The sequence below is a fragment of the Heterodontus francisci genome, chromosome 4 (genome assembly GCF_036365525.1).
Source record: "Heterodontus francisci isolate sHetFra1 chromosome 4, sHetFra1.hap1, whole genome shotgun sequence".
Lineage (NCBI taxonomy): Eukaryota > Metazoa > Chordata > Chondrichthyes > Heterodontiformes > Heterodontidae > Heterodontus > Heterodontus francisci.
The window spans coordinates 167,535,048-167,555,599 of NC_090374.1; the positions used below are offsets into that span (position 1 = coordinate 167,535,048).

The 20,552-nt window shown below is 43.0% G+C and overlaps 1 protein-coding gene across 1 annotated transcript in view; it reads right to left on the reverse strand.

The window, feature by feature from the left end:
• The window catches only part of LOC137368744 (ADAMTS-like protein 1), an 852,599-nt gene that overhangs the window by 210,780 nt on the left and 621,267 nt on the right, over positions 1–20,552 (reverse strand). Inside the window, exon 11 of the mRNA XM_068028933.1 lies at positions 8,500–8,550. Within this exon, the coding sequence (XP_067885034.1) occupies positions 8,500–8,550 (51 nt within the window). The remainder of the gene's footprint in view (positions 1–8,499; positions 8,551–20,552) is intronic.

Sequence of the window (20,552 nt, forward strand, 5' to 3'; positions counted from 1 at the left end):
TCAATCTTACTAACAATGGATGTAGGGGGACCTAGGAATGTAAAGTACATTCAGACTTTGGGCGAAACTAGATAAGAGTGCATTGTTAGATTGCTGACATCATGATTTGAAGCCACTTTTGTAATTATATTACATTGTAGGGGATAGAAGGAACCTTTGAAATGTGCAATATTAATCAAAGCAATGACTTCAGACTTTGACTGCATATTGCATGTAAGGATTTATGTACTGACTAATAGATATGGGAGGTTTATGGGATTGCAGCCAATCATACACATTGAAAAGACATTAAACCGCAAGAGGTGGGCCTTCCTTCCCGGAGGTACTATCACATGTTGGTGTCTGCTCCACAGATGCTGACAAGCTTCCTGAAGCTTTCTTGATATGTGAGTTCAGACTCTGAGTGGCAGGAGATGCTAGGCCCCTCTCCCCCATCACAAACACACATGCACACCTACAAAGGATTTGTTCTCATTTGTCATTTAGACTTTACATTAGGGCTTTCACTGAGGGGCACTATAGTGCTCACTCCCTAGGCATGCTTGAGATCAGTTAACAACACAAACCAGTGATCAAATCTGGCATTTTCTTGTTCTGTGTGCTTCAAACCTATAATGGGCAGTTTATCTAATGAAACAAACCTTGGGAAGTGAGATGGATATTTTCAAATATGCCATTTAGAGTTGTCTGTGATACCAACAAATGTATCACACCAGATTCTGGAGTAATTTACCTATATTGTTTGCAAAACTTAACGATCTACTGAGGAATAAACAAAATAAAATGTTTTTTCTGTGCAAGCCAAGTATGTTTTGCACTCTGAAGCAGCGATAGCGTGAGCGAGGTGTCAGCTGGGAAGGTGAGTTTCAGTTTAAAATAACTTACCTTTTGTTTCGGCGGACAAGGGGACTGCTGGGTAAGTAAACCTATATATTCGGGCAGTTGCTAAACCCGAAACACTACATGTGTAGTGTCTCCCACCCATCCTCCTCCTCCAACCAAATGTGTGGAGGGTTTGGTAAGGTAAGGTTTTCCTTTTTTTTTAAAATCTCTGTTGTCAATTTAGTGCAAAGGGGATGGAAGCTAGGGCAGTTGCATGCTCCTCTTGCAGGATGTGGGAGGTGAGGGTCACCACTGGTGTCCCTGTTGACTTCACTTGTGAGAAGTGCACCCAACTCCAGCTCCTCGCAGACCGCATTAGGGAACTGGAGCTGAAGCTGGATGAACTTCGGATCATTCAGGATGCTGAGGGGGTGATAGCGAGCAGTTATAGGGAAGTAGTGACACCTAAGTTACAGGATAAAGGTAGCTGGGTGACTGTCAGGGGAGGGAAAGGGAATAGGCGCACAGTGCAGGGATCCCCTGTGGCTGTTCCCCTCAATAATACGTATACCGTTTTGGATACGGTTGGGGGGGGGGACCGACCAGAGGAAAGCCACAGTGGCCAGGTCTCTGGCACTGAGCCTGGCTCAGTGGCTCAGAAGGGAAGGGTGGAGAATAGGAGAGTGATAGTGATAGGAGATTCAATGGTTAGAGGAACAGACAGGAGATTCTGTGGTCGCGAACGAGACTCCCGGATGGTATGTTGCCTCCCGGGTGCCAGGGTCAGGGATGTCTCGGATTGAGTCCACAGGATTCTTAAGTGGGAGGGGGAGCAGCTAGAGGTCGTGGTACATATCGGTACCAATGACATAGCTAGGAAAAGGGATGAGGACCTGAAAAGCGAATATAGGGAGTTAGGTTGGAAGCTGAAAGGCAGGACGAGCAGAGTAGTAATCTCAGGATTGTTACCGGTGCCACGTGCTAGTGAGGCTAGAAACAGGGAGAGAGTGCAGCTGAACACGTGGCTACAGAACTGGTGTAGAAGGGAGGGATTCAGATATGTGGATCATTGGGATACCGTCTGGGGAAGGTGGGACCTGTACAAGAAGGATGGGTTGCATCTGACTGGAGGGGCACCAATATCCTGAGCGGGAGGTTTGCTAGAGCTCTTTGGGAGGGTTGAAACTAGTTTGGCAGGGGGATGGGAACCGGAGCCACGGATCAGTGGATGGGGTAGCTGTTGAACAGGAAGATACTGAGTGCAGAGAGTCTGTGAGGAAGGTTAGACAGTTGACAGGGCAAAGTTGCAGCCAGTATGATGGGTTGAAGTGTGTCTATTTTAACGCAAGAAGTGTCAGGAATAAGGGTGATGAACTTAGAGCATGGATCAGTACTTGGAGCTACGATGTTGTGGCCATTACGGAGACTTGGATATCACAGGGGCAGGAATGGATGTTGGATGTTCCAGGGTTTAGATGTTTCAAAAGGAATAGGGAGGGAGGTAAAAGAGGTGGGGGAGTGGCATTGTTAATCAGGGATAGTATCACAGCTGCAGAAAGGGAGGTCGTCGAGGAGGGTTTGTCTACTGAGTCATTATGGGTGGAAGTGAGAAACAGGAAAGGAGCAGTCACTTTGTTGGGAGTTTTCTATGGACCCCCCAATAGCAACAGAGACATGGAGGAACAGATTGGGAGGCAGATTTTGGAAAGGTGCAGGAGTAACAGGGTTGTTGTCATGGGTGACTTCAACTTCCCTAATATTGATTGGAACCTCCTTAGTGCAAATAGTTTGGATGGAGCAATTTTTGTCAGGTGTGTCCAGGAAGGTTTCCTGATTCAGTATGTAGATAGACCGACTAGAGGGGAGACTATGTTGGACTTGGTGCTTGGCAACGAACCACGCCAGGTGGCAGATCTCTCGGTGGGACAGCATTTTGGTGATAGTGATCACAACTCCCTGACCTTTACTGTTGTCATGGAGAGGGACAGGAGCAGACGGGATGGGAAAATATTTAATTGGGGGAGGGGGAATTACAATGCTATTAGGCAGGAACTGGGGAGCATAAATTGGGAACAGATGTTCTCAGGGAAATGTACGACAGAAATGTGGAGGTTGTTTAGGGAGCACTTGCTGCGACTGCTGGATAGGTTTGTCCCGATGAGGCAGGGAAGGGATGGTAGGGTGAAGGAACCTTGGATGACAAGAGATGTGGAACAGCTAGTCAAGAGGAAGAAGGAAGCTTACTTAAGGTTGAGGAAGCAAGGATCAGACAGGGCTCTAGAGGGTTACAAGGTAGCCAGGAAGGAACTGAAGAATGGACTTAGGAGAGCTAGAAGGGGACATGAAAAAGTCTTGGCAGGTAGGATTAAGGAAAATCTCAAGGCGTTCTACACTTATGTGAGGAACAAGAGGATGGCCAGAGTGAGGGTAGGGCCGATCAGGGATAGTGGAGGGAACTTGTGCCTGGAGTCGGAGGAGGTAGGGGAGGTCCTAAATGAATACTTTGCTTCAGTATTCACTAGTGAGAGGGACCTGGTCGTTTGTGAGGACAGCGTGGAACAGGCTGATATGCTCGAACAGGTTGAGGTTAAGAGGGAGGATGTGCTGGAAATTTTGAATGATATGAGGACAGATAAGTCCCTGGGGCCAGACGGGATATACCCAAGGATATTACGGGAAGCGAGGGAAGAGATTGCTGCGCCTTTGGCGATGATCTTTGTGTTTTCACTGTCCACTGGAGTAGTACCGGATGATTGGAGGGTGGCAAATGTTGTTCCCTTGTTCAAGAAAGGGAATAGGGATAACCCTGGGAATTATAGACCAGTCAGTCTTACGTTGGTAGTGGGCAAATTATTGGAGAGGATTCTGAGAGACAGGATTTATGATTATTTGGAAAAGCATGGTTTGATTACAGACAGTCAGCATGGCTTTGTGAGGGGCAGGTCATGCCTCACAAGCCTTATTGAATTCTTTGAAGATGTGATAAAACACATTGATGAAGGAAGAGCAGTGGATGTGGTGTATATGGATTTTAGCAAGGCGTTTGATAAGGTTCCCCATGGTAGGCTCATTCAGAAAGTAAGGAGGCATGGGATTCAGGGAAAGTTGGCTGTCTGGATACAAAATTGGCTAGCCCATAGAAGTCAGAGGGTGGTAGTAGATGGAAAGTATTCAGCATGGAGCTCGGTGACCAGTGGTGTTCCGCAGGGATCTGTTCTGGGACCTCTGCTCTTTGTGATTTTTATAAATGACTTGGATGAGGAAGCGGAAGGCTGGGTTAGCAAGTTTGCCGATGACACGAAGGTTGCTGGAGTTGTGGATAGTGTGGAAGGCTGTTGTAGGTTGCAACGGGACATTGACAGGATGCAGAGCTGGACTGAGAAGTGGCAGATGGAGTTCAACCTGGAAAAGTGTGAAGTGATTCATTTCGGAAGGTCGAATTTGAATGCGGAATACAGGCTTAAAGACAGGATTCATGGTAGTGTGGAGGAACAGAGGGATCTTGGGGTCCATGTCCATAGATCACTCAAAGTTGCCACCCAAGTTGATAGGGTTGTTAAGAAGGCGTATAGTGTGTTGGCTTTCATTAACAGGGGGATTGAGTTTAAGAGCCAGCTCTATAAGGCCCTGGTTCGACCACACTTGGAATATTGTGTTCAGTTCTGGTCGCCTCATTATAGGAAGGATGTGGAAGCTTTAGAGAGGGTGCAGAGGAGATTTACCAGGATGCTGCCTGGACTGGAGGGCATGTCCTACGAAGAAAGATTGAGGGAGCTAGGGCTTTTCTCATTGGAGCGAAGAAGGATGAGAGGTGACTTGATAGAGGGGTACAAGATGATGAGAGGCATAGATAGAGTGGATAGTCAGAGACTTTTTCCCAGGGTGGAAAGGGCTATCACCAGGGGGCATAATTTTAAGGTGATTGGAGGAAGGTTTCGGGGAGATGTCAGAGGTAGGTTCTTTACACAGAGAGTGGTGGGTGCGTGGAATGCGCTGCCAGCGGTGGTAGTAGAAGCAGATATGTTAGGGGCATTTAAGCGACTCTTGGATAGGTACATGGATGATAGCAGAATGAAGGTTAGGTAGTTAGTTTGATCTTAGAGTAGGGTAAAGGTTCGGCACAACATCGTGGGCTGAAGGGCCTGTACTGTGCTGTACTGTTCTATGTTCTATGTTCTATGTTTATACTGTGAGACACAAAGAGTAAAATTGGATCCCAATTTCACCTTCTCTGGAGGCACAGTTCCCAAAGATTAAATCTTACAGTTTCTTTTCAAAATTGCCAGCATTCAAATCTAGGTCATCTACTTAAAAAAAACTTCATCAGAACTAACCAAAACTATGAGCCAATCACTCGTTTGCACAATTCAGAGAAGGACAGGCTGAAACGTCCTGGTTGGAAGGCAACATGTTCTCAGACACTCACAAGGCAAAACCTTTATCAGAATTTAGTGTGGCATGCTACAGGACTTCTTAAAAAACATCTTTTAAAAATCTTATGGAATTCAATAATTGGATAGAAATGTTCTGCTTTTAAATGCTCTATTTTTAAAGGGAGATGAGGGTGATCTGAGGTGATTTCAGGAACCAAGAATTTAAATTGTGAAGAATGTTAAGGATAATGTGCTTTTGTTAGGAAATGAAGCCGTTGAGGTGCTGCAATTGAAGTTTTCAAGATTATGAAGAGTCAATTTGATTTGCAGTCAATTTGTGTAAATTGTTTGTTTCAGTGAAAGGTTTGAATACCAGGGGTCTCAAGTTAAAAATAAGGAAGTCAAGTGGAATTTTATTACATGAGGATAGATGATGTCAGGGGCAAGCTACTAACATACAGCAATAAAGTGGGCATACAGGGGTGATTTTCATCTTCAGGTGCAAAGCTGTTCTATTGAAATTTGCACTGCATAAAGACCCTCCAGAATCCCAAGTGTGAATTGCACTCAATGGGTTGAATTTTATTCTCCTGCTGTCAGGAGCAGCAGAGGGCGAAAAAAATGGTGCCAACATGCTGCTGCGATCTAGCAAATTGGTGGTTAATTTCCATACACAGGGCGGTCCGCAACCCCCATCACATGGCGGGGGTGGGCTCTGCGACACTGGTAACGGCGTCAGCTGTCTCTGCGCAGGCGCTGGTGCCATTTTTAAAGGGCTACCAGACCTGCATATAGAGTACAAAGTTCAACCCAGGAATCCCCTCCACCCCCACTAAACTGTACATAAATGTGTCCCCCCACAATACACAGAAAATAAATGGTAGCCCCATGCCCACCTCCACAATATGCTTAAATTTAATAGTATTCTTCCCCCCGTCAACTGCACAAAATGCAGAGTTCACCCCTTCCCCCCGCCCCCACTCCACTAGAAATGCAGAGTTGACCCCCCCACAACTACACAAAAATTCCTAAGCTCCCCCCTTCCCCATCTCGGTGGCACCAGCTTTCCCTAGACAGGCAAGTGAAGGTCCTTCGCACGGAAGATGACAGACAGCCGGTAAGATCGCTGGGAATGATATATTAATATATTAATGTCCTTAAATTAAATGTTTTTAAAGTTGGGTCCCATTGCTGACTGGCAGGGTGGGGGGGGGACCTTAACGGAGCCTTGCTGCCGCCAAGATCAGGTCTGGCAATCCCGGCATCAGGCTCTATGGCGGGTCGCTGCGATCTTCCGCCCCGCCTCCTTCCACGGAGCCCAACGTCAGGAGCTCAAAAAAATTCAGCCCAATCTTCTTGTCTCATTTTATTAGCATAATGTTTCACAACCCCAGCTGAAAACTGCACTGGGCCTAGCAATGACATCACTTATAGGAGATGAAAATCTCATGTAAGTCAAATTTAAAGGGATGGGAACAATTAAAGGAAAGTGTCAGAAGACAGGTGACAAAATTTAGAAAACTTCTGAAGAACATTAAAAGGCAGCTCAACCAATCAGCAATCTGGGTAGAAGGGGCATGGGATTGAGAAGTGACAGACCGTGGGGACAGGGAATAGGCGTAAGTGTGAGTCTTCAGCAAAGTGACAGTACGGCCCAGCATTTGGGATCCTTGAAGTGGTGCTGTGAGAGAAACCTCCAAGGAAGGCAGGTTATCACAGTCATTCCCAGGTGGGTTTGCCTGGGTCCAGAGAAATGGTTAGTAGCATCTTGGCAGGTGCAGCCGAACGAACAACACTGGTTCCTGATACCCCATCATGTCTTCTTTCATGTAAACGCATTTCTGCTTCCAGCATCAGGATTAGACAAGCCTTCACCTCTTATTGTGAAGCCACTGGAAAGGTGTACAGGCACAGAGCATAGAGCCATCTCAACCAGCATCATCTGCCAAACACGGGAGCTTCCAACACCCACCCCAGGCTCAACCCAAAAATCAAAGCTGGGAATCCAGCAGAGCTGGTTTCCGCTGGATTTCTGGATTCTACCATCCCAACTGAGAGTTGTGGTGAAAAACATATATGGGGTTTTAAGATCTCTCACAAAGCAAAATTACCTTTTGGTGTAACAGCCTTTTCCTAAATATACTTCTGATTCACCAGGGGACTTCGTCAGGCTGGGTGGTTGCATGCTCTGCACTGGCTGATTACAGAGGTACATTGCAAGAAGCATGATAACAGTCAACACTGCTGAGGACTGGTGTATCAAATTTGGGGGATGGAGATTAGATGGGGGAAACTGACAAAAAGGAACATGTATGCACTCTAATTTGTGAAAATTATAATGGTCTCCTGAATGATTGCCAGATTTTCCTTAAAGGTTTTACCTTATGTTTGAACATTAACAGTGACTTATTTTGCATTGTGTTTTTATTGCTGCAGACATTGGAGTCGAGGTGTAAAACTCCAGAGACAAGACAGTAAGAGGACAAAGTAACACAGAAACCAAGACATCTGTAAGCCACAGTTCCCCAGACACATTGTGATCAAACACAGCAAAGCTTTACAAATCTGTGAGTAGCATCATGCATCAGCTGATGGGAAAATGAAAAACAGAATGATGATCACACTGCGGTAACTAAAGCAGCAGACAGATGGGGAAAGTAGCCCTGGGTCAGTCACATTTTGACAGTTTGTGCAAAGCTTGCGCCAAAACACCAGCAACCAGCAACAGCCAAGTGCATGATTAAGAATAAAAATAGCCGACAGTGTGAATTGTTGAAAGAGCCAATCCATTAATTTGTCGATAAGCTCACTGGCTCGATGCTTTATAGTAATTTGCTTCCTCCACGGCAACAACACTGCTTGTTCGGAGAAGTGCCGTTTCACAAAGCAGTGGCATTTCATGAGATGGTCTCATTGTGCATTGCCTAATTACTAAGTACATACATAAATTTGGTAGGTCATTAGCCAATTACTGAACAATCAGTACGACGCACAAACAAAAAAAACACTTGAAAAAATCTCCATGGAAATTGTGCTCAATATAAAGGACTGCCCCATAGATTTTCTTGAGTTTTGTTTCATCATTTTAAATTAGAAAGAACTTTGAAGAAACGGCGATCAAATACTTCAACTGATCTTAAAGCAGTCTCTCTCATTCTTTCGTTCATTCCCTCTCGCACAATCTGCCACCCTCACTTACTCTTTCATTCTCTCTCTCTCTCTCTCTCTCTCTCATTCCATTCAGACTGAAGCTGTCTCACCAACTGCATCAGTATCATTCACTTTTATCGGCTGTGTTACGTACCGAGGAAGAGGATGGAAGTGGTCGAAAGGGATGATCTGCTTGTAGCCATCACTGTGAGGAACAATAATGCCAACTGTCTGAGTGGAGGGTGTACACAACAAAACAGACACTAAATGATTCAATATAAAACATCAGTTCATTCAAAACTTCAATTGTTGTTCTCTGGTTAGAAAATGGATTGGAAAGCAAAAGAGTTATTTCAATAATTGAATGAAAAACATATCAGTTTAACCCAGAATATAATTTAAATATTGATGCTTGAAGTTTGTTTCATATGAGAAGTATTTGAGCACTAATCAAATTGAGAAAGAGTATAAGACATTGGAATATATTATTTTCCTAAACTCGCTGAAATAATACAGAAATTCTCAAAATGGCATAACATTTGTTTTGTGGTCCAATCTAAGATTCTGTTTCCAGGCTCTGGAAATATCAATCCTCATCATTCAAGCAGGTGGAAAGTAGTCAGAGATGGATGCCTTTTATTTATAACATCAGATAGCACATTAGAACCCACTAATCTGATTTGTTGGCATGCACATCATCCTGGTAGTGTCTAGTGCTCCATTGTAAAACGTTAACAAATTCATTCATTCTACAAATGTAACTAAAACACAAATCGTCATAACACAAAGTGGGACTCAGTGTAATCAGTGTTGGTAATGTATATACACACATTCTGTGCTACAAGAAAACTATAAAATAATAGTCGCTTCTCATAAGCACCAAGTTAGGGAGAGCCAGGCGGTAACTACTTCTACGAAAGGTCATTTTGAGGGTGCAATCCCACCCCAGTCTTGAGCATTCCGGAATTATGATATTCCTGTTCAAATTTCCATAGACAGCTTAATGCTAATTTGACCTGTGCTCTCAAATTATATTTGATATCACTGACTTTTTTTTCACTGGTCCAGCTGCTCACGATTAGTTGTTCTGATACAGAGAGGGTCAACAAGTTATGGGCTGCAGCCAATCAAACTGGGGGTTCGGTCTCCATCTGAGCAGCACAACTCAAGAGTCTGCTCTGGGATCATCAGTGACCCCAGCTGAACCTTGCCTGAATCGGAAGAGTGACAGTGTCAGGCTAAATCAAACTGAGCCCAGAGCCAGTGTGAGGATCTAATCACGAAGCCCAGAGCCAGTGTAAGCACCAATTCACTCAGCAGCTTTTAGTGCTACATCGAGTATCTGCTGCATCCAATTTATTCTCTCTTGCATTTTGCAGTAACAAAGAGACTGAGTAACTTCTGGCTGATTTCCCTTCACATACCCAGAGTTATTATTTTGTTGTCTTCCACAGTGTACTCCTCTTGCTTCATAGTTGCTTAACTAGAATTATCGGATAGTTTAATTTTTTATCATTAAAGTTCGACTTTATGTGCTACTTCTGTAACTTAACTCAAATTCCTGGGTAATTCAAAATGTTTATCACTCAAAGGTTCAAATTATTAGAAGTAGACTGCGTGTGGCCTGACTGTGACATGAAGGAGAGAGACTTTATGACAACATGTGACTTTTGGAGAATGTTTTTGAATGAGTCTGAGCTGGCTGCTTGTTGTAATGTAAGTATTATCATTCCACAGGATATCTAGTCTATCTGCCTTTATCCCAGACTGAATCTTTCAGCTGGGAAGTCAAGCTACATCTGTGTTAATTCTCCTTTCGGTGCATCAGTTTGTTTCAGGAGAGAAGGAAGAAGAAACATAGAAACAGGAGCAGGCCATTCAGCCCTTCAAGCCTGCTTCACCATTCATTATGATCATGGCTGATCATCCAACTCAGTAGCCTGTTGCTGCTTTCGCCCCATACCTTTTGATCCCTTTAGACCCAAGAGCTATATTTGTTTTGTTTTCAGAGATACAGTACTGAAACAGGCCCTTCGGCCCACCGAGTCTGTGCCGACCAACAACCACCCATTTATACTAACCCTACAGTAATCCCATATTCCCTACCACCTACCTACACTAGGGGCAATTTACAACGGCCAATTTACCTATCACCTGCAAGTCTTTGGCTGTGGGAGGAAACCGGAGCACCCGGCGAAAACCCACGCGGTCACAGGGAGAACTTGCAAACTCCGCACAGACAGTACCCAGAATTGAACCCGGGTCCCAGGAGCTGTGATGCTGCGGTGCTAACCACTGCGCCATTGTGCCGATCTAACTCCTATCTAACTCCTTCTTGAAAACATAAAATGTTTTGGCCTCAACTGCTTTCTGTAGTAGCGAATTCCACAGGTTCACCACTCTCTGGGTGAAGAAGTTTCTCCTCATCTCAGTCCTGAAAGGTTTACTCCGTATCCTTAGACTATGACCCCCAGTTCTGGACTCCCCCACCATCGGGAACATCTTTCCTGCATCTACCCTGTCAAGTCCTGTGAGAATTTTATAGGTTTCTATGAGATCCCCCCTCACTCTTCTGAACTCCAGCGAATATAATCCTAACTGACTCAATCTCTCCTCATAAGTCAGTCCCACCATTGCAGGAATCAGTCTGGTAAACCTTTGCTGCACTCCCTCTATAGCAAGAACATCCTTCCTCAGATAAGGAGACCAAAACTGCACACAATATACCAGGTGTGGCCTCACCAAGGCCCTGTATAATTGCAGCAAGACATCCCTGCTCCTGTACTCGAATCCTCTCGCTATGAAGGCCAACATACCATTTGCCTTTTTTACTGCCTGTTGCACCTGCATGCTTACCTTCAGCGACTGCTGTATGAGAACACCCAGGTCTCACTGCATATTCCCCTCTCTCAGTTTATAGCTGTTCAGATAATAATCTGCCTTTCTGTTTTTGCTACCAAAGTGGATAACCTCACATTTATCCACATCTGCCATGCATTAGCCCACTCACTCAACTTGTCCAAATCACCTTGAAGCCTCTCTGCATCCTCCTCACAACTCACCCTCCCACCCAGTTTTGTGTCATCTGCAAATTTGGAGATATTACATTTAGTTCCCTCATCTAAATCATTAATGTATATTGTGAATAGCTGGGGTCCTAGCACCGATCCCTGTGCTACCCCACTAGTCACGGCCTGCCATTTGGAAAAAGACCCATTTATTACTATTCTTTGTTTCCTGTCCGCCAACCAATTTTCTATCCATCGCAATACACTACCCCCAATCCCATGCGCTTTAATTGTACATGCTAACACCAGAACAGAGTGATTAATATAAAATGCTACACGTTTTGAGATGGGATCAGAGGGATCTTGTCTTCTCAACAAGTATTTAAAACACATTGCTTTCAATGAAAGGGCAGGGAGAGAAAGACAGAACAACTCAATGGTAGCGATACTGGACTAGTAATCCAGAGGCCTGGGCCAATAATCCAGGGAACATGAGTCCAAATCCAGTTTGAGAATTTGAACTCAGTTTAAAAAACATCTGGAAATAAAAGTTGGCATCAGTAAAAGTGACTTTGAAGCTGTTGAAATATCATACAAATCCAACTGATCCTTTAGGGAAGAAAAACTGCCATCTTTACCTGACTCTGGCCTATATGTGTCTCCAGACCCACACCAATGTGGTTGACGCATAACTGCCCTGTGATGTGGCCTAGTGAGTCAAACTGATAAGACGACCCATCAACACCTTCTCAGGGGAATTAGGGATTGGCAATAAATGCCAACCTTGCCAGTGATGCCCACATCCTCACAGCTACCTCCAAACTTGCAATGCAATTGTCGCCACTGCCAAACTGTGGCTGCTGTCTCTGTGGAAAGCAACTGACTTAGGAAGACAGGAACAGGAGGAGGCCATTTGGCTCCTCAAGCCTTTTCTGCCATTCAATGGCTGATCAGTGTCCTAACTCCATCCACCCATATCCCTTATACCCTTGTCTAGCAAAAAAACTATTAATTTCAGATTTAAAATGATTAATTGATCTGGCATCTACTGCTTTCTGTGGGAGAGAGTTCCACACTTCTACCACCCTTTGCATGAAGAAATATTTCCTAATTTCTCTTTGGAATGGCCTGGCTCTGATTTTACTGAAGAATGATTCAAACATTTCTCCAAGTACAAAGTGTTGAAGCGAAATGAAACTATAGTCAATTCATTCTCAAAACGCAAATTTGTTTTGTGAGTGAAGACAGGAATCCAGTATGTGAAATTTTTAAAAATCTACAGATAAGAAGCAGCTAAATGCATTCCTTTCCGGCCACTTTCATAGCGCAGATGGGCTCTTTAGCGGTGACACCGAAGGTGGAGGATACAATGCTAGAAGCATTTCGAGGCCGTTGAAGTATGGGGCTCAGACGTCAGTGTGAAAGGAGAAACACACAAAATGAATGAGGATACACAATTTTTTAGCAGCTATAACAGACGGCAGAAATTGGGTAATTATGGCAGAAGGATGAACCCCAGGAATAACCAAGGGGTGGTCAACAGGTGTTTCCGATGTGACTCAAAGTATCACAATGCGTTACATAGTCTAAAAAGGAATAACAGGGTTTTTGAGATGACACATGACGTGGAAGGTTCGGAAGCTGTGGATGACATTACTGATTTATCAGAAGGAATTGTACTGGTCACGAGAAGCTTCAGTCCGGTAAGGAGTGTCCTAGTCACAGATTCATTCATTTGCGCAGTAATAGACAGTGGGTGTATGTCCACAGTATGTGGAGTGGACGGGTTAAGGTGTTACATGGAGTCTTTAAGTAAGGAAGACTGAAATAAAGTCAAAGAATATGACAGTTCTACCTGTTTCAGGTTTGGGGATGACAACACGTTGAAATCACAAAAAAGAGTGGTAATTCGTGTAAAATAGCAGGGGTAAACCATTTTATTAGTACGGATGTAGTATCCAGTGATATACCTTTGCTGTTAAGTAAACCGTCTATGAAAAAGGCTTGGATGAAATTGGATACGGAACATGATAAGGAGATTGTCTTTGGGAAATCTGTAGCTTTGCGATTTACACAGTCGGGACATTATTGTATTCCTTTAGCGAGACCTAACATTTCTAAGCAGGATGTTGAAGAAGTATTAATAGCATCTGGGGGTAGGGTTTAAAGGAGAAAAGGCAAATTGTTTCAAAACTACATCAGCAGTTTGCACATCCATCTTGTCACAGGTTGAAGATTCTATTAAAAGATGCAGGGGTAATAGATGATGACTGCACTAAACTTATCAAAGATATCAGTGGAAAATGTGATATCTGTAAAATATACAGGAGACGCCATCGCGATCCATAGTGAGTCTCCCATTAGCAAGGGACTTTAATGAAACTGTAGCGATGGACTTGAAGTTATGGGATAAAGAAAAAAATATTTTTATTCTACACTTTATAGACGTGGTGACTCGATTCAGTCTGTCGGTAATTTATAATAAAAACAAAAAAAGTAATAGTGGAGAAGATAATGCAAAGGTGGATAGGAACAGGACTGGGAGCAACTGTTAGGTTTCTAACTGATGTCATGCTAGGCCCCCACCTGCCAAGAATGAGGCACATCAATTTTGTCATGAACATTGATTTTCAACTGTTGTTGGAGCCAGGAAATGACTTGTTAAACAGATCAGCCATGGCTGGAAAAAAACTTTTACATACTAACAGCCATCGAAGGTGAGGAAGCGCACTCCAGGGCCTGCTAAGGAGGATACAATCCACAAGGGTCAGGACTGGTTAGACCAGCTGGTCACATGCCTACCTGCTGTTCCAGGGTTTTCTTTTGAACTGGCCACAGAGAGTTTGAACTCAGAGTGTCTGTTTGTTCCTGACTGAGAAGATCTCTTTCCTGTCTGTCTGCTCCCATCTCTTTCTCATAAGACTTTATATCCAAAGAAGACATATGAACCCCAAGAGAGAAAAGTCTCCTACAGTGAACAAGGTTTAAGAAGAATACTGGGCCTCAACGAAAAGCAAGATCTACCTACAATCAAGGACTCTACAGTGAGCTCGAAGAACCATAACAACAACTCTTCAGATATTGCCTCAAACTTTTCCACTTTATTTTTCTTCTGCTCTTTTCTGTCTCTCTTTGCATGTGTGTATCGTGTATGCATGCTAGCGTGGGTGTGTCATGTATCTGTAGGCGTTAACCGAATTAGAGTTTAATAAATTTCAATTTTTCTTCTTTAAGCCTAAGAAAGCCTGTTTGTGCTGGTTTCTTTGCCTTATAATTGGAAAGCGGTGAACAAAGATTCACCAAGGGGGAACTATAAACATGTTTGTTTAAAATTAAAGCCTGTTAGACCAGGTGAAGGCCGAAAGGGAATCCTAGGCCTCTTTCTCACCGGGTCATAATACTGACAATGGAGGAGAATTTGCCAATGATGAGTTCAGGAGCATATGTGAAAATATGAATATTGTAGCAATGCACACAGCAGCAGAAAGTCCTTTTAGTAATGACATTTGTGAGAGAAATCATGCCATGATTGACAAAATGCTCCAAAAAGTTTTAGCAGACCAGCCAAGTTATAAATTGACTACTGCTCTGATGTGGGCAGTACATGCAAAAGACACGCTTCAAATGGTCGGGGGCTACAGCCCATATCAATTAGTTTATGGCAGGAATCCGAAAATACCTTCGGTAATGTGGGATCATCCCCCGGCTTTTGAGTGGATTACAATTAGTTCAATTTTTGCGTAACATTTGAATGCCATGTATGTGGGGAGAAAAGCATTTATTAAGGCGGAGGTTTCAGAAAAAATCAGGAGAGCTTTGAGGTATCGGATCAGGACATCAGAAAAGAATTTTGATACCAGGGATATGGTGTATTACAAAAGAGAAGGGCAGAAAGAGTGGAGAGGCCCAGGAAAAGTTATAGGCACTGATGGCAAAGCGGTAATTTTGCAACATGACAACCAAACCGTTAGAATACATTCCTCACAGCGTATTGGCACTGATTATGCATTGACAGAATCTGAACAAATGATGGACACTGATGACCATGTACTTTGCATGCACATATGTCAGACCTTTGCAAGCAACAGATAGCAGCTGACTGAGAGTGGGCCAAGTGATAATGAAGATCCAGATAAGGCCATTTATCCCAAAGGTCAACTACCGAAAGTTGGGACTAGAGTGACATGTATGCCAGAAGGGACTAGCGAATGGAGGGAAGCCACCATTACAGGAAAGACAGGAAAGGCCACAGAGAAATACAAACATTGGCTGAATGTGCAAAACAAGGGACAGGATATCAGACCTATAGATTGGCAGAAGGAAGTGAAAATGCGGAAGGTATAAGTTCAGACAGTGGGCCTGAAGATGATCATAGTCCAAGTAAAAGGTCACAAACTTGTAAAAGGAAGTCTGGTTGTAGGAGGGACAGGTCGAGTAGTAGTTGTCCAGAAAGGGATAGGAACTCTAGTAAGGGACGTGGTTTCACTACAGCAAGGACCATAGAACAGGCGAGGGGTGCCACAAGAAGTAGGAGCCTTTACGATAGAGAAGCTCTAGTGGCTACTAACAAGTTAGATGGTCAATTGATAAAGGATGCCAAGCAAAATGAGCTTGACAGTTGGAGAGAGTTTGGCGTATACACGGAGCTGCTAGAGAGAGGACAACCAGCATTGTCCCATAGATGGATCTGTACAGAGAAAGTACTTCCCGATGTTACGTATAAAACGAAGGCCAGACTTGTAGCTTGGAGGAATGACATGGCGACCAGGAAGTTAGAGTGGACACCCCAACAACAAGAAAAGCAAGTTTGAGGATTTTCCTAGCCCTTTTAGTGACACACTAATGGGAATGTAAGTCCATTGACTTCAAGGCAGCATTTTTGCAAAGGGAGAAATTTCAAAGGGAAATATTTTTAAAGCCACCAAAAGAAGCTGGAGATATAGAAGGGAAATTATGGAAGCTAAACAAGTGTGTTTATGGGCTAAATAATGCATCCAGGGTGTGGTATTTTTCAGCTAGGTCCATCCTACTAAAAGCTAGTTGTATTCAACTAAAGGAGAATCCGGCAATGTTTTATTGGCATTATGAAGAAAAATTAGCAGGCATTTTCTTGATGCATAAAAGCAAAATACTGCAGATGCTGGAAATCTGAAATAAAAACAGAAAGTGCTAGAATTATTCAGCAAGTTAGGCAGCATCTGTGGAGAGAGAAACAGAGTTAATGTTTCAGCTCTGTGACCTTTCATCAGAACTGGCAAAGGTTAGAAAAGAATTAGGTTTTAAGTAAGTGGGGGGATGGGGTGCGGTGTGCATAGGGAGGAGAACAAAAGGGATAGGGCAGAGAGCAGGAGAGATTTAATAACAAAGCTGTCCTGGGACAAAGGCAAAGAGTGTGTTAATGCTTGTGGTGAAAGACAAAGCATTAGTCCAGAGTTAATAGCAGAATAATGATCAGCTCTGACTATATGACAAACAGGCACAGGTTCAAAAATAAAAGAAAATATAAAAAGGCCAGTCATGCACTGAAGTTATTGAACTCAATGTTCACTTCGCAAGGCTGCAGAGTGACTAATTGAAAGATCAGGTGCTGCTCCTCGAGCTTGTGTTGATGTTCACTAGAACACTGGAGCAGGCTAAAGACAGAAATGTTGGCATGACAGCAGGGGGGTGTTGAAATGGCAAGCGACCGGAAGCTCGGGGTCATGCTTTCGGACTTAGCGGAGGTGTTCCGCAAAGTAGTCACCCAATTTGCATTCGGTCTCCCCAGTGTAAAGGAGACCGCATTGTGAGTAGTTAATATAGTATACTAAATTGAAGGAAGTACAAGTAAATCGCTGCTTCACCTGGAAGGAATGTTTGGGGCCTTGGATGGTGAGGAGAGAGGATAGCCCTCTGCCCTATCAAACACCTTCTCCTTTGTTCTCTTCCCCATGCCCCCCTCTCCCCTTCACTTGCTTAAAACCTAATTCTTTTCTAACCTTTGCCAGTTCTGAGCAAGGTCACAGACCTGAAATGTTTCTCTCTCCACAGATGCTGCCTGACCTGCTGAGAAATTCCAGCACTTTCTGTTTTTATTTTCTTGATGCATGTGGACGATTTTCTGTGGGGAGGATATGAGGCATTCGAGAAATTTGTGGTAGATAAATTTCTGCAGGAATTTAAAATTGGAAGTTTAGCTTCCAGAGGTTTTAAATATATAGGGTTGGATATTAGGCAGACTAAGTTGGCGGTAAGCCTAAATCAACAGTCTTACCTAAAGAATCTTAATAGGATTCCAATAAATTGGGCCAGATCCGCACAAATGGAGGATTCTGCAACCAAGGAAGAAGTAGACCAGTGAAGGAGCCTAATTGGGCAGTTGAACTGGGCATAGACTAGGCCGGATGCTTGCTATGATGTATTAGAATTGAGCACCATGCTGAAACATGCTACTGTTGTGGAAGTGCTGAAAGCAAATAAGACATTGATGAAATTGAGTTTTGATAAATGTACACTCAAGTTTCCAGCACTGGGTGACCCAGAGGAGATGAAATTGGTCATTTTTAGTGACGCCACACATACTAATCTTCCCGATGGTTATTCCAGCGTAGCAGGGTTCATTATATTTTTGGTGGGAAGAAATGATAAATGTTGTCCATTAGCCTGGGAATCGAAGAAAATAAAGAGGATAGTTAAAAGCACCTTCGCTGCTGAGACACTTGCACTGATAGAAGCGATAGATATGGGTATGTATTTATCGAGTATTTTAAAGGAACTCTTGTATAAGGGGCAATCAGGGAAGATTTTTCCTATAGTATGCTACATAGATAACCATTCTCTCTGGGCTAATGTCCATTCGACAAAAAGTGTCACAAAAAAGAGGTTGAGGATTGATCTCATGAGGATAAAAGAAATGTTGGAAAGAAAAGAAATTTCCAAAATAAAATGGGTTGACGCGAGTCATCAGTTGTTGGATTGTTTTACTAAGAGAGGTGCTTGTTCAAAAAAATTGTTGGATGTCTTCGAAGAGGGCCATCTTGTGTTATGATAAGTTAGGAAAATGTGGATATACAGCATGTTAATGGCTGGTGCTGTTGAAAGTTAATGATAAATAATGTAAAGAAAAATGTGTCATTATTTGTTTTATATTTCTTTTTCTTATATATATGCATTTAATTTAAAGAAAAAAGGGGGAATCTGTTAGGGTCTGAAGTTCTGTTAATGGATGATAAATACCTGGTAGTTCAAGATAATAGGGTGAACAGGTGTTGGGTGTTAATTAGTTAATTGTATTCAAGCATGTATATATAAAGAGACAACTAGCACTGGTTAATGGTGTTGTTTGGAGAGCAGAAGTAAGCTCTGTGACAAGCAATAAACAATTTCCACCAAAGCATCCTAGTCTCAGTGTCTTCTTCATAAACAGGCTTGGAGATTTCTCTAACATCTGGCCTGTTCACACTCAGGTTCCTGGGAAAGGCGCCAACCAAGAGCATCTCAAGAGCTGCTGGCTGAGCCACTTCAGTTTTCCATCTCCCATGCTGTAGCCACTGGAGGAGGACATTGTAGAATCACCATAGTAGGTAAGACAGGCACAAGGGCCTCACACTGGGGCAACAATTAGTGTTAGGCTGTTGTATAAGCCAATAAAATACTTTTTGAAACGTTTGTGTGCAGAGAATGTTCCTATAGTAGTTGGTGGCACAACAATGCTTGTTGATATGAATATTAGTGTCAGTCTTTGAGCAGATGCACGTGGAAGGATTGGTTGGGACAGCTATTGGACATGGCTAGTAATGCATTTGCTGAGTCCCATTACATTATAGTTTTCTGCTGGTAAATGGAATAGGATACAGATCAGCCATGATCTAATTGAATGATGGAAAAGGCTCGAGGGGATGAATGGCCTTCTCCTGTTCCTATGCTGTTAAGATGCTTCTACTCAAGTGGGTGAAAGTTAGTCCTAATCCACAAGCAGAGCAAAATTCTCTCAATTTTACTGCTGATCTGTTCACTCTCTCTACTTTCAATATTCATTTAAGCAATAAAGGAGTCGCTGTTTTTATCTTAAAACCTCATTTACCAGAGCAATGATTTTCAACACAGCACTAAGCTGAACTGCTATGAAACAAAAGCACTCACTTGAAGAAACATGTGAAAATGGGAACCACTAACATAATATGAAAAATGTTTCAAAATTTCATAAACAAAAACATACTTTCAACTTAATACTTATGAAAAATACACAAACTGTCTGCCAACAAACACTCATTAAAATATCTTGTGAAAATGAACTGTACATTTGTGCACTCGATCTAAACTGAACCTCCTGGTGCTATATAAATCTAACATTGGAACCAACAGCACTTACAAAGTACACTGTTCTATTTGGAATGAATTATTCCCTCTGTTCATCATATTTTCCTGACCTAGAATGGGTGCCACTTATATCCAGTAACAGGCTGTACTTGGAAACACTCTCAAACCAATGGAACAAGAGAAACCACTGCTTCTCAGCATCTCTCAACAGTTCTCACTCGGCGGTCAGGAGGATCAATGGCTTTACAACCCACCGATAATCCGCTGTGTTCTATTGACAAATACCAGTAGGCACAAGTCACAAAGTTTAGATCTTTGGTGTAAGAGGGGAACATTAAGTATAACATACTAGAGAAGTCTACTGAAGCAGGGTGTGTATACGAGATCAAGAGGCAACTAAGTGAATTTCTGGAGGGAAAACCAGTAGAGTGGATGGTGGGAAAAGGGGCAAATGGAGTTTGAATCAATCAGAACAGGGATGGGTTTGTTAAGCTGAATAGTCTTTTCCTAAAAAATGCTTACACTCTTTCTTGTATATCAATTTGTTTAATTTAATTTTACCATTTTTCTTGAACTGTTGATTTCCTGGCTCGGGTACTGTGAACAGTCAAAGGCCATTATTTAATTATGAACCTGAATAGTGAATGCTGACAGTTCACCCAAGTGTGAAGGACATCACAGTCAAGCATGATCCTATTGGACTCCTGAGTGACAAGCAAGTGTGTAACATTAACTTATAAAAAGAACTTGCTCTAAGCAGGGGTTTGACAGTTCATAAGTTTATAGGATATTGAGAAACAGAAAGGTACAAGTTGAGGGGAAGGGAGAAGAGAGGAGAGAAGAGGAAAGGGGAGGGAAAGAGAGAGGAGTAACGGTAATTGTAATAGACATAGGTAGTTTT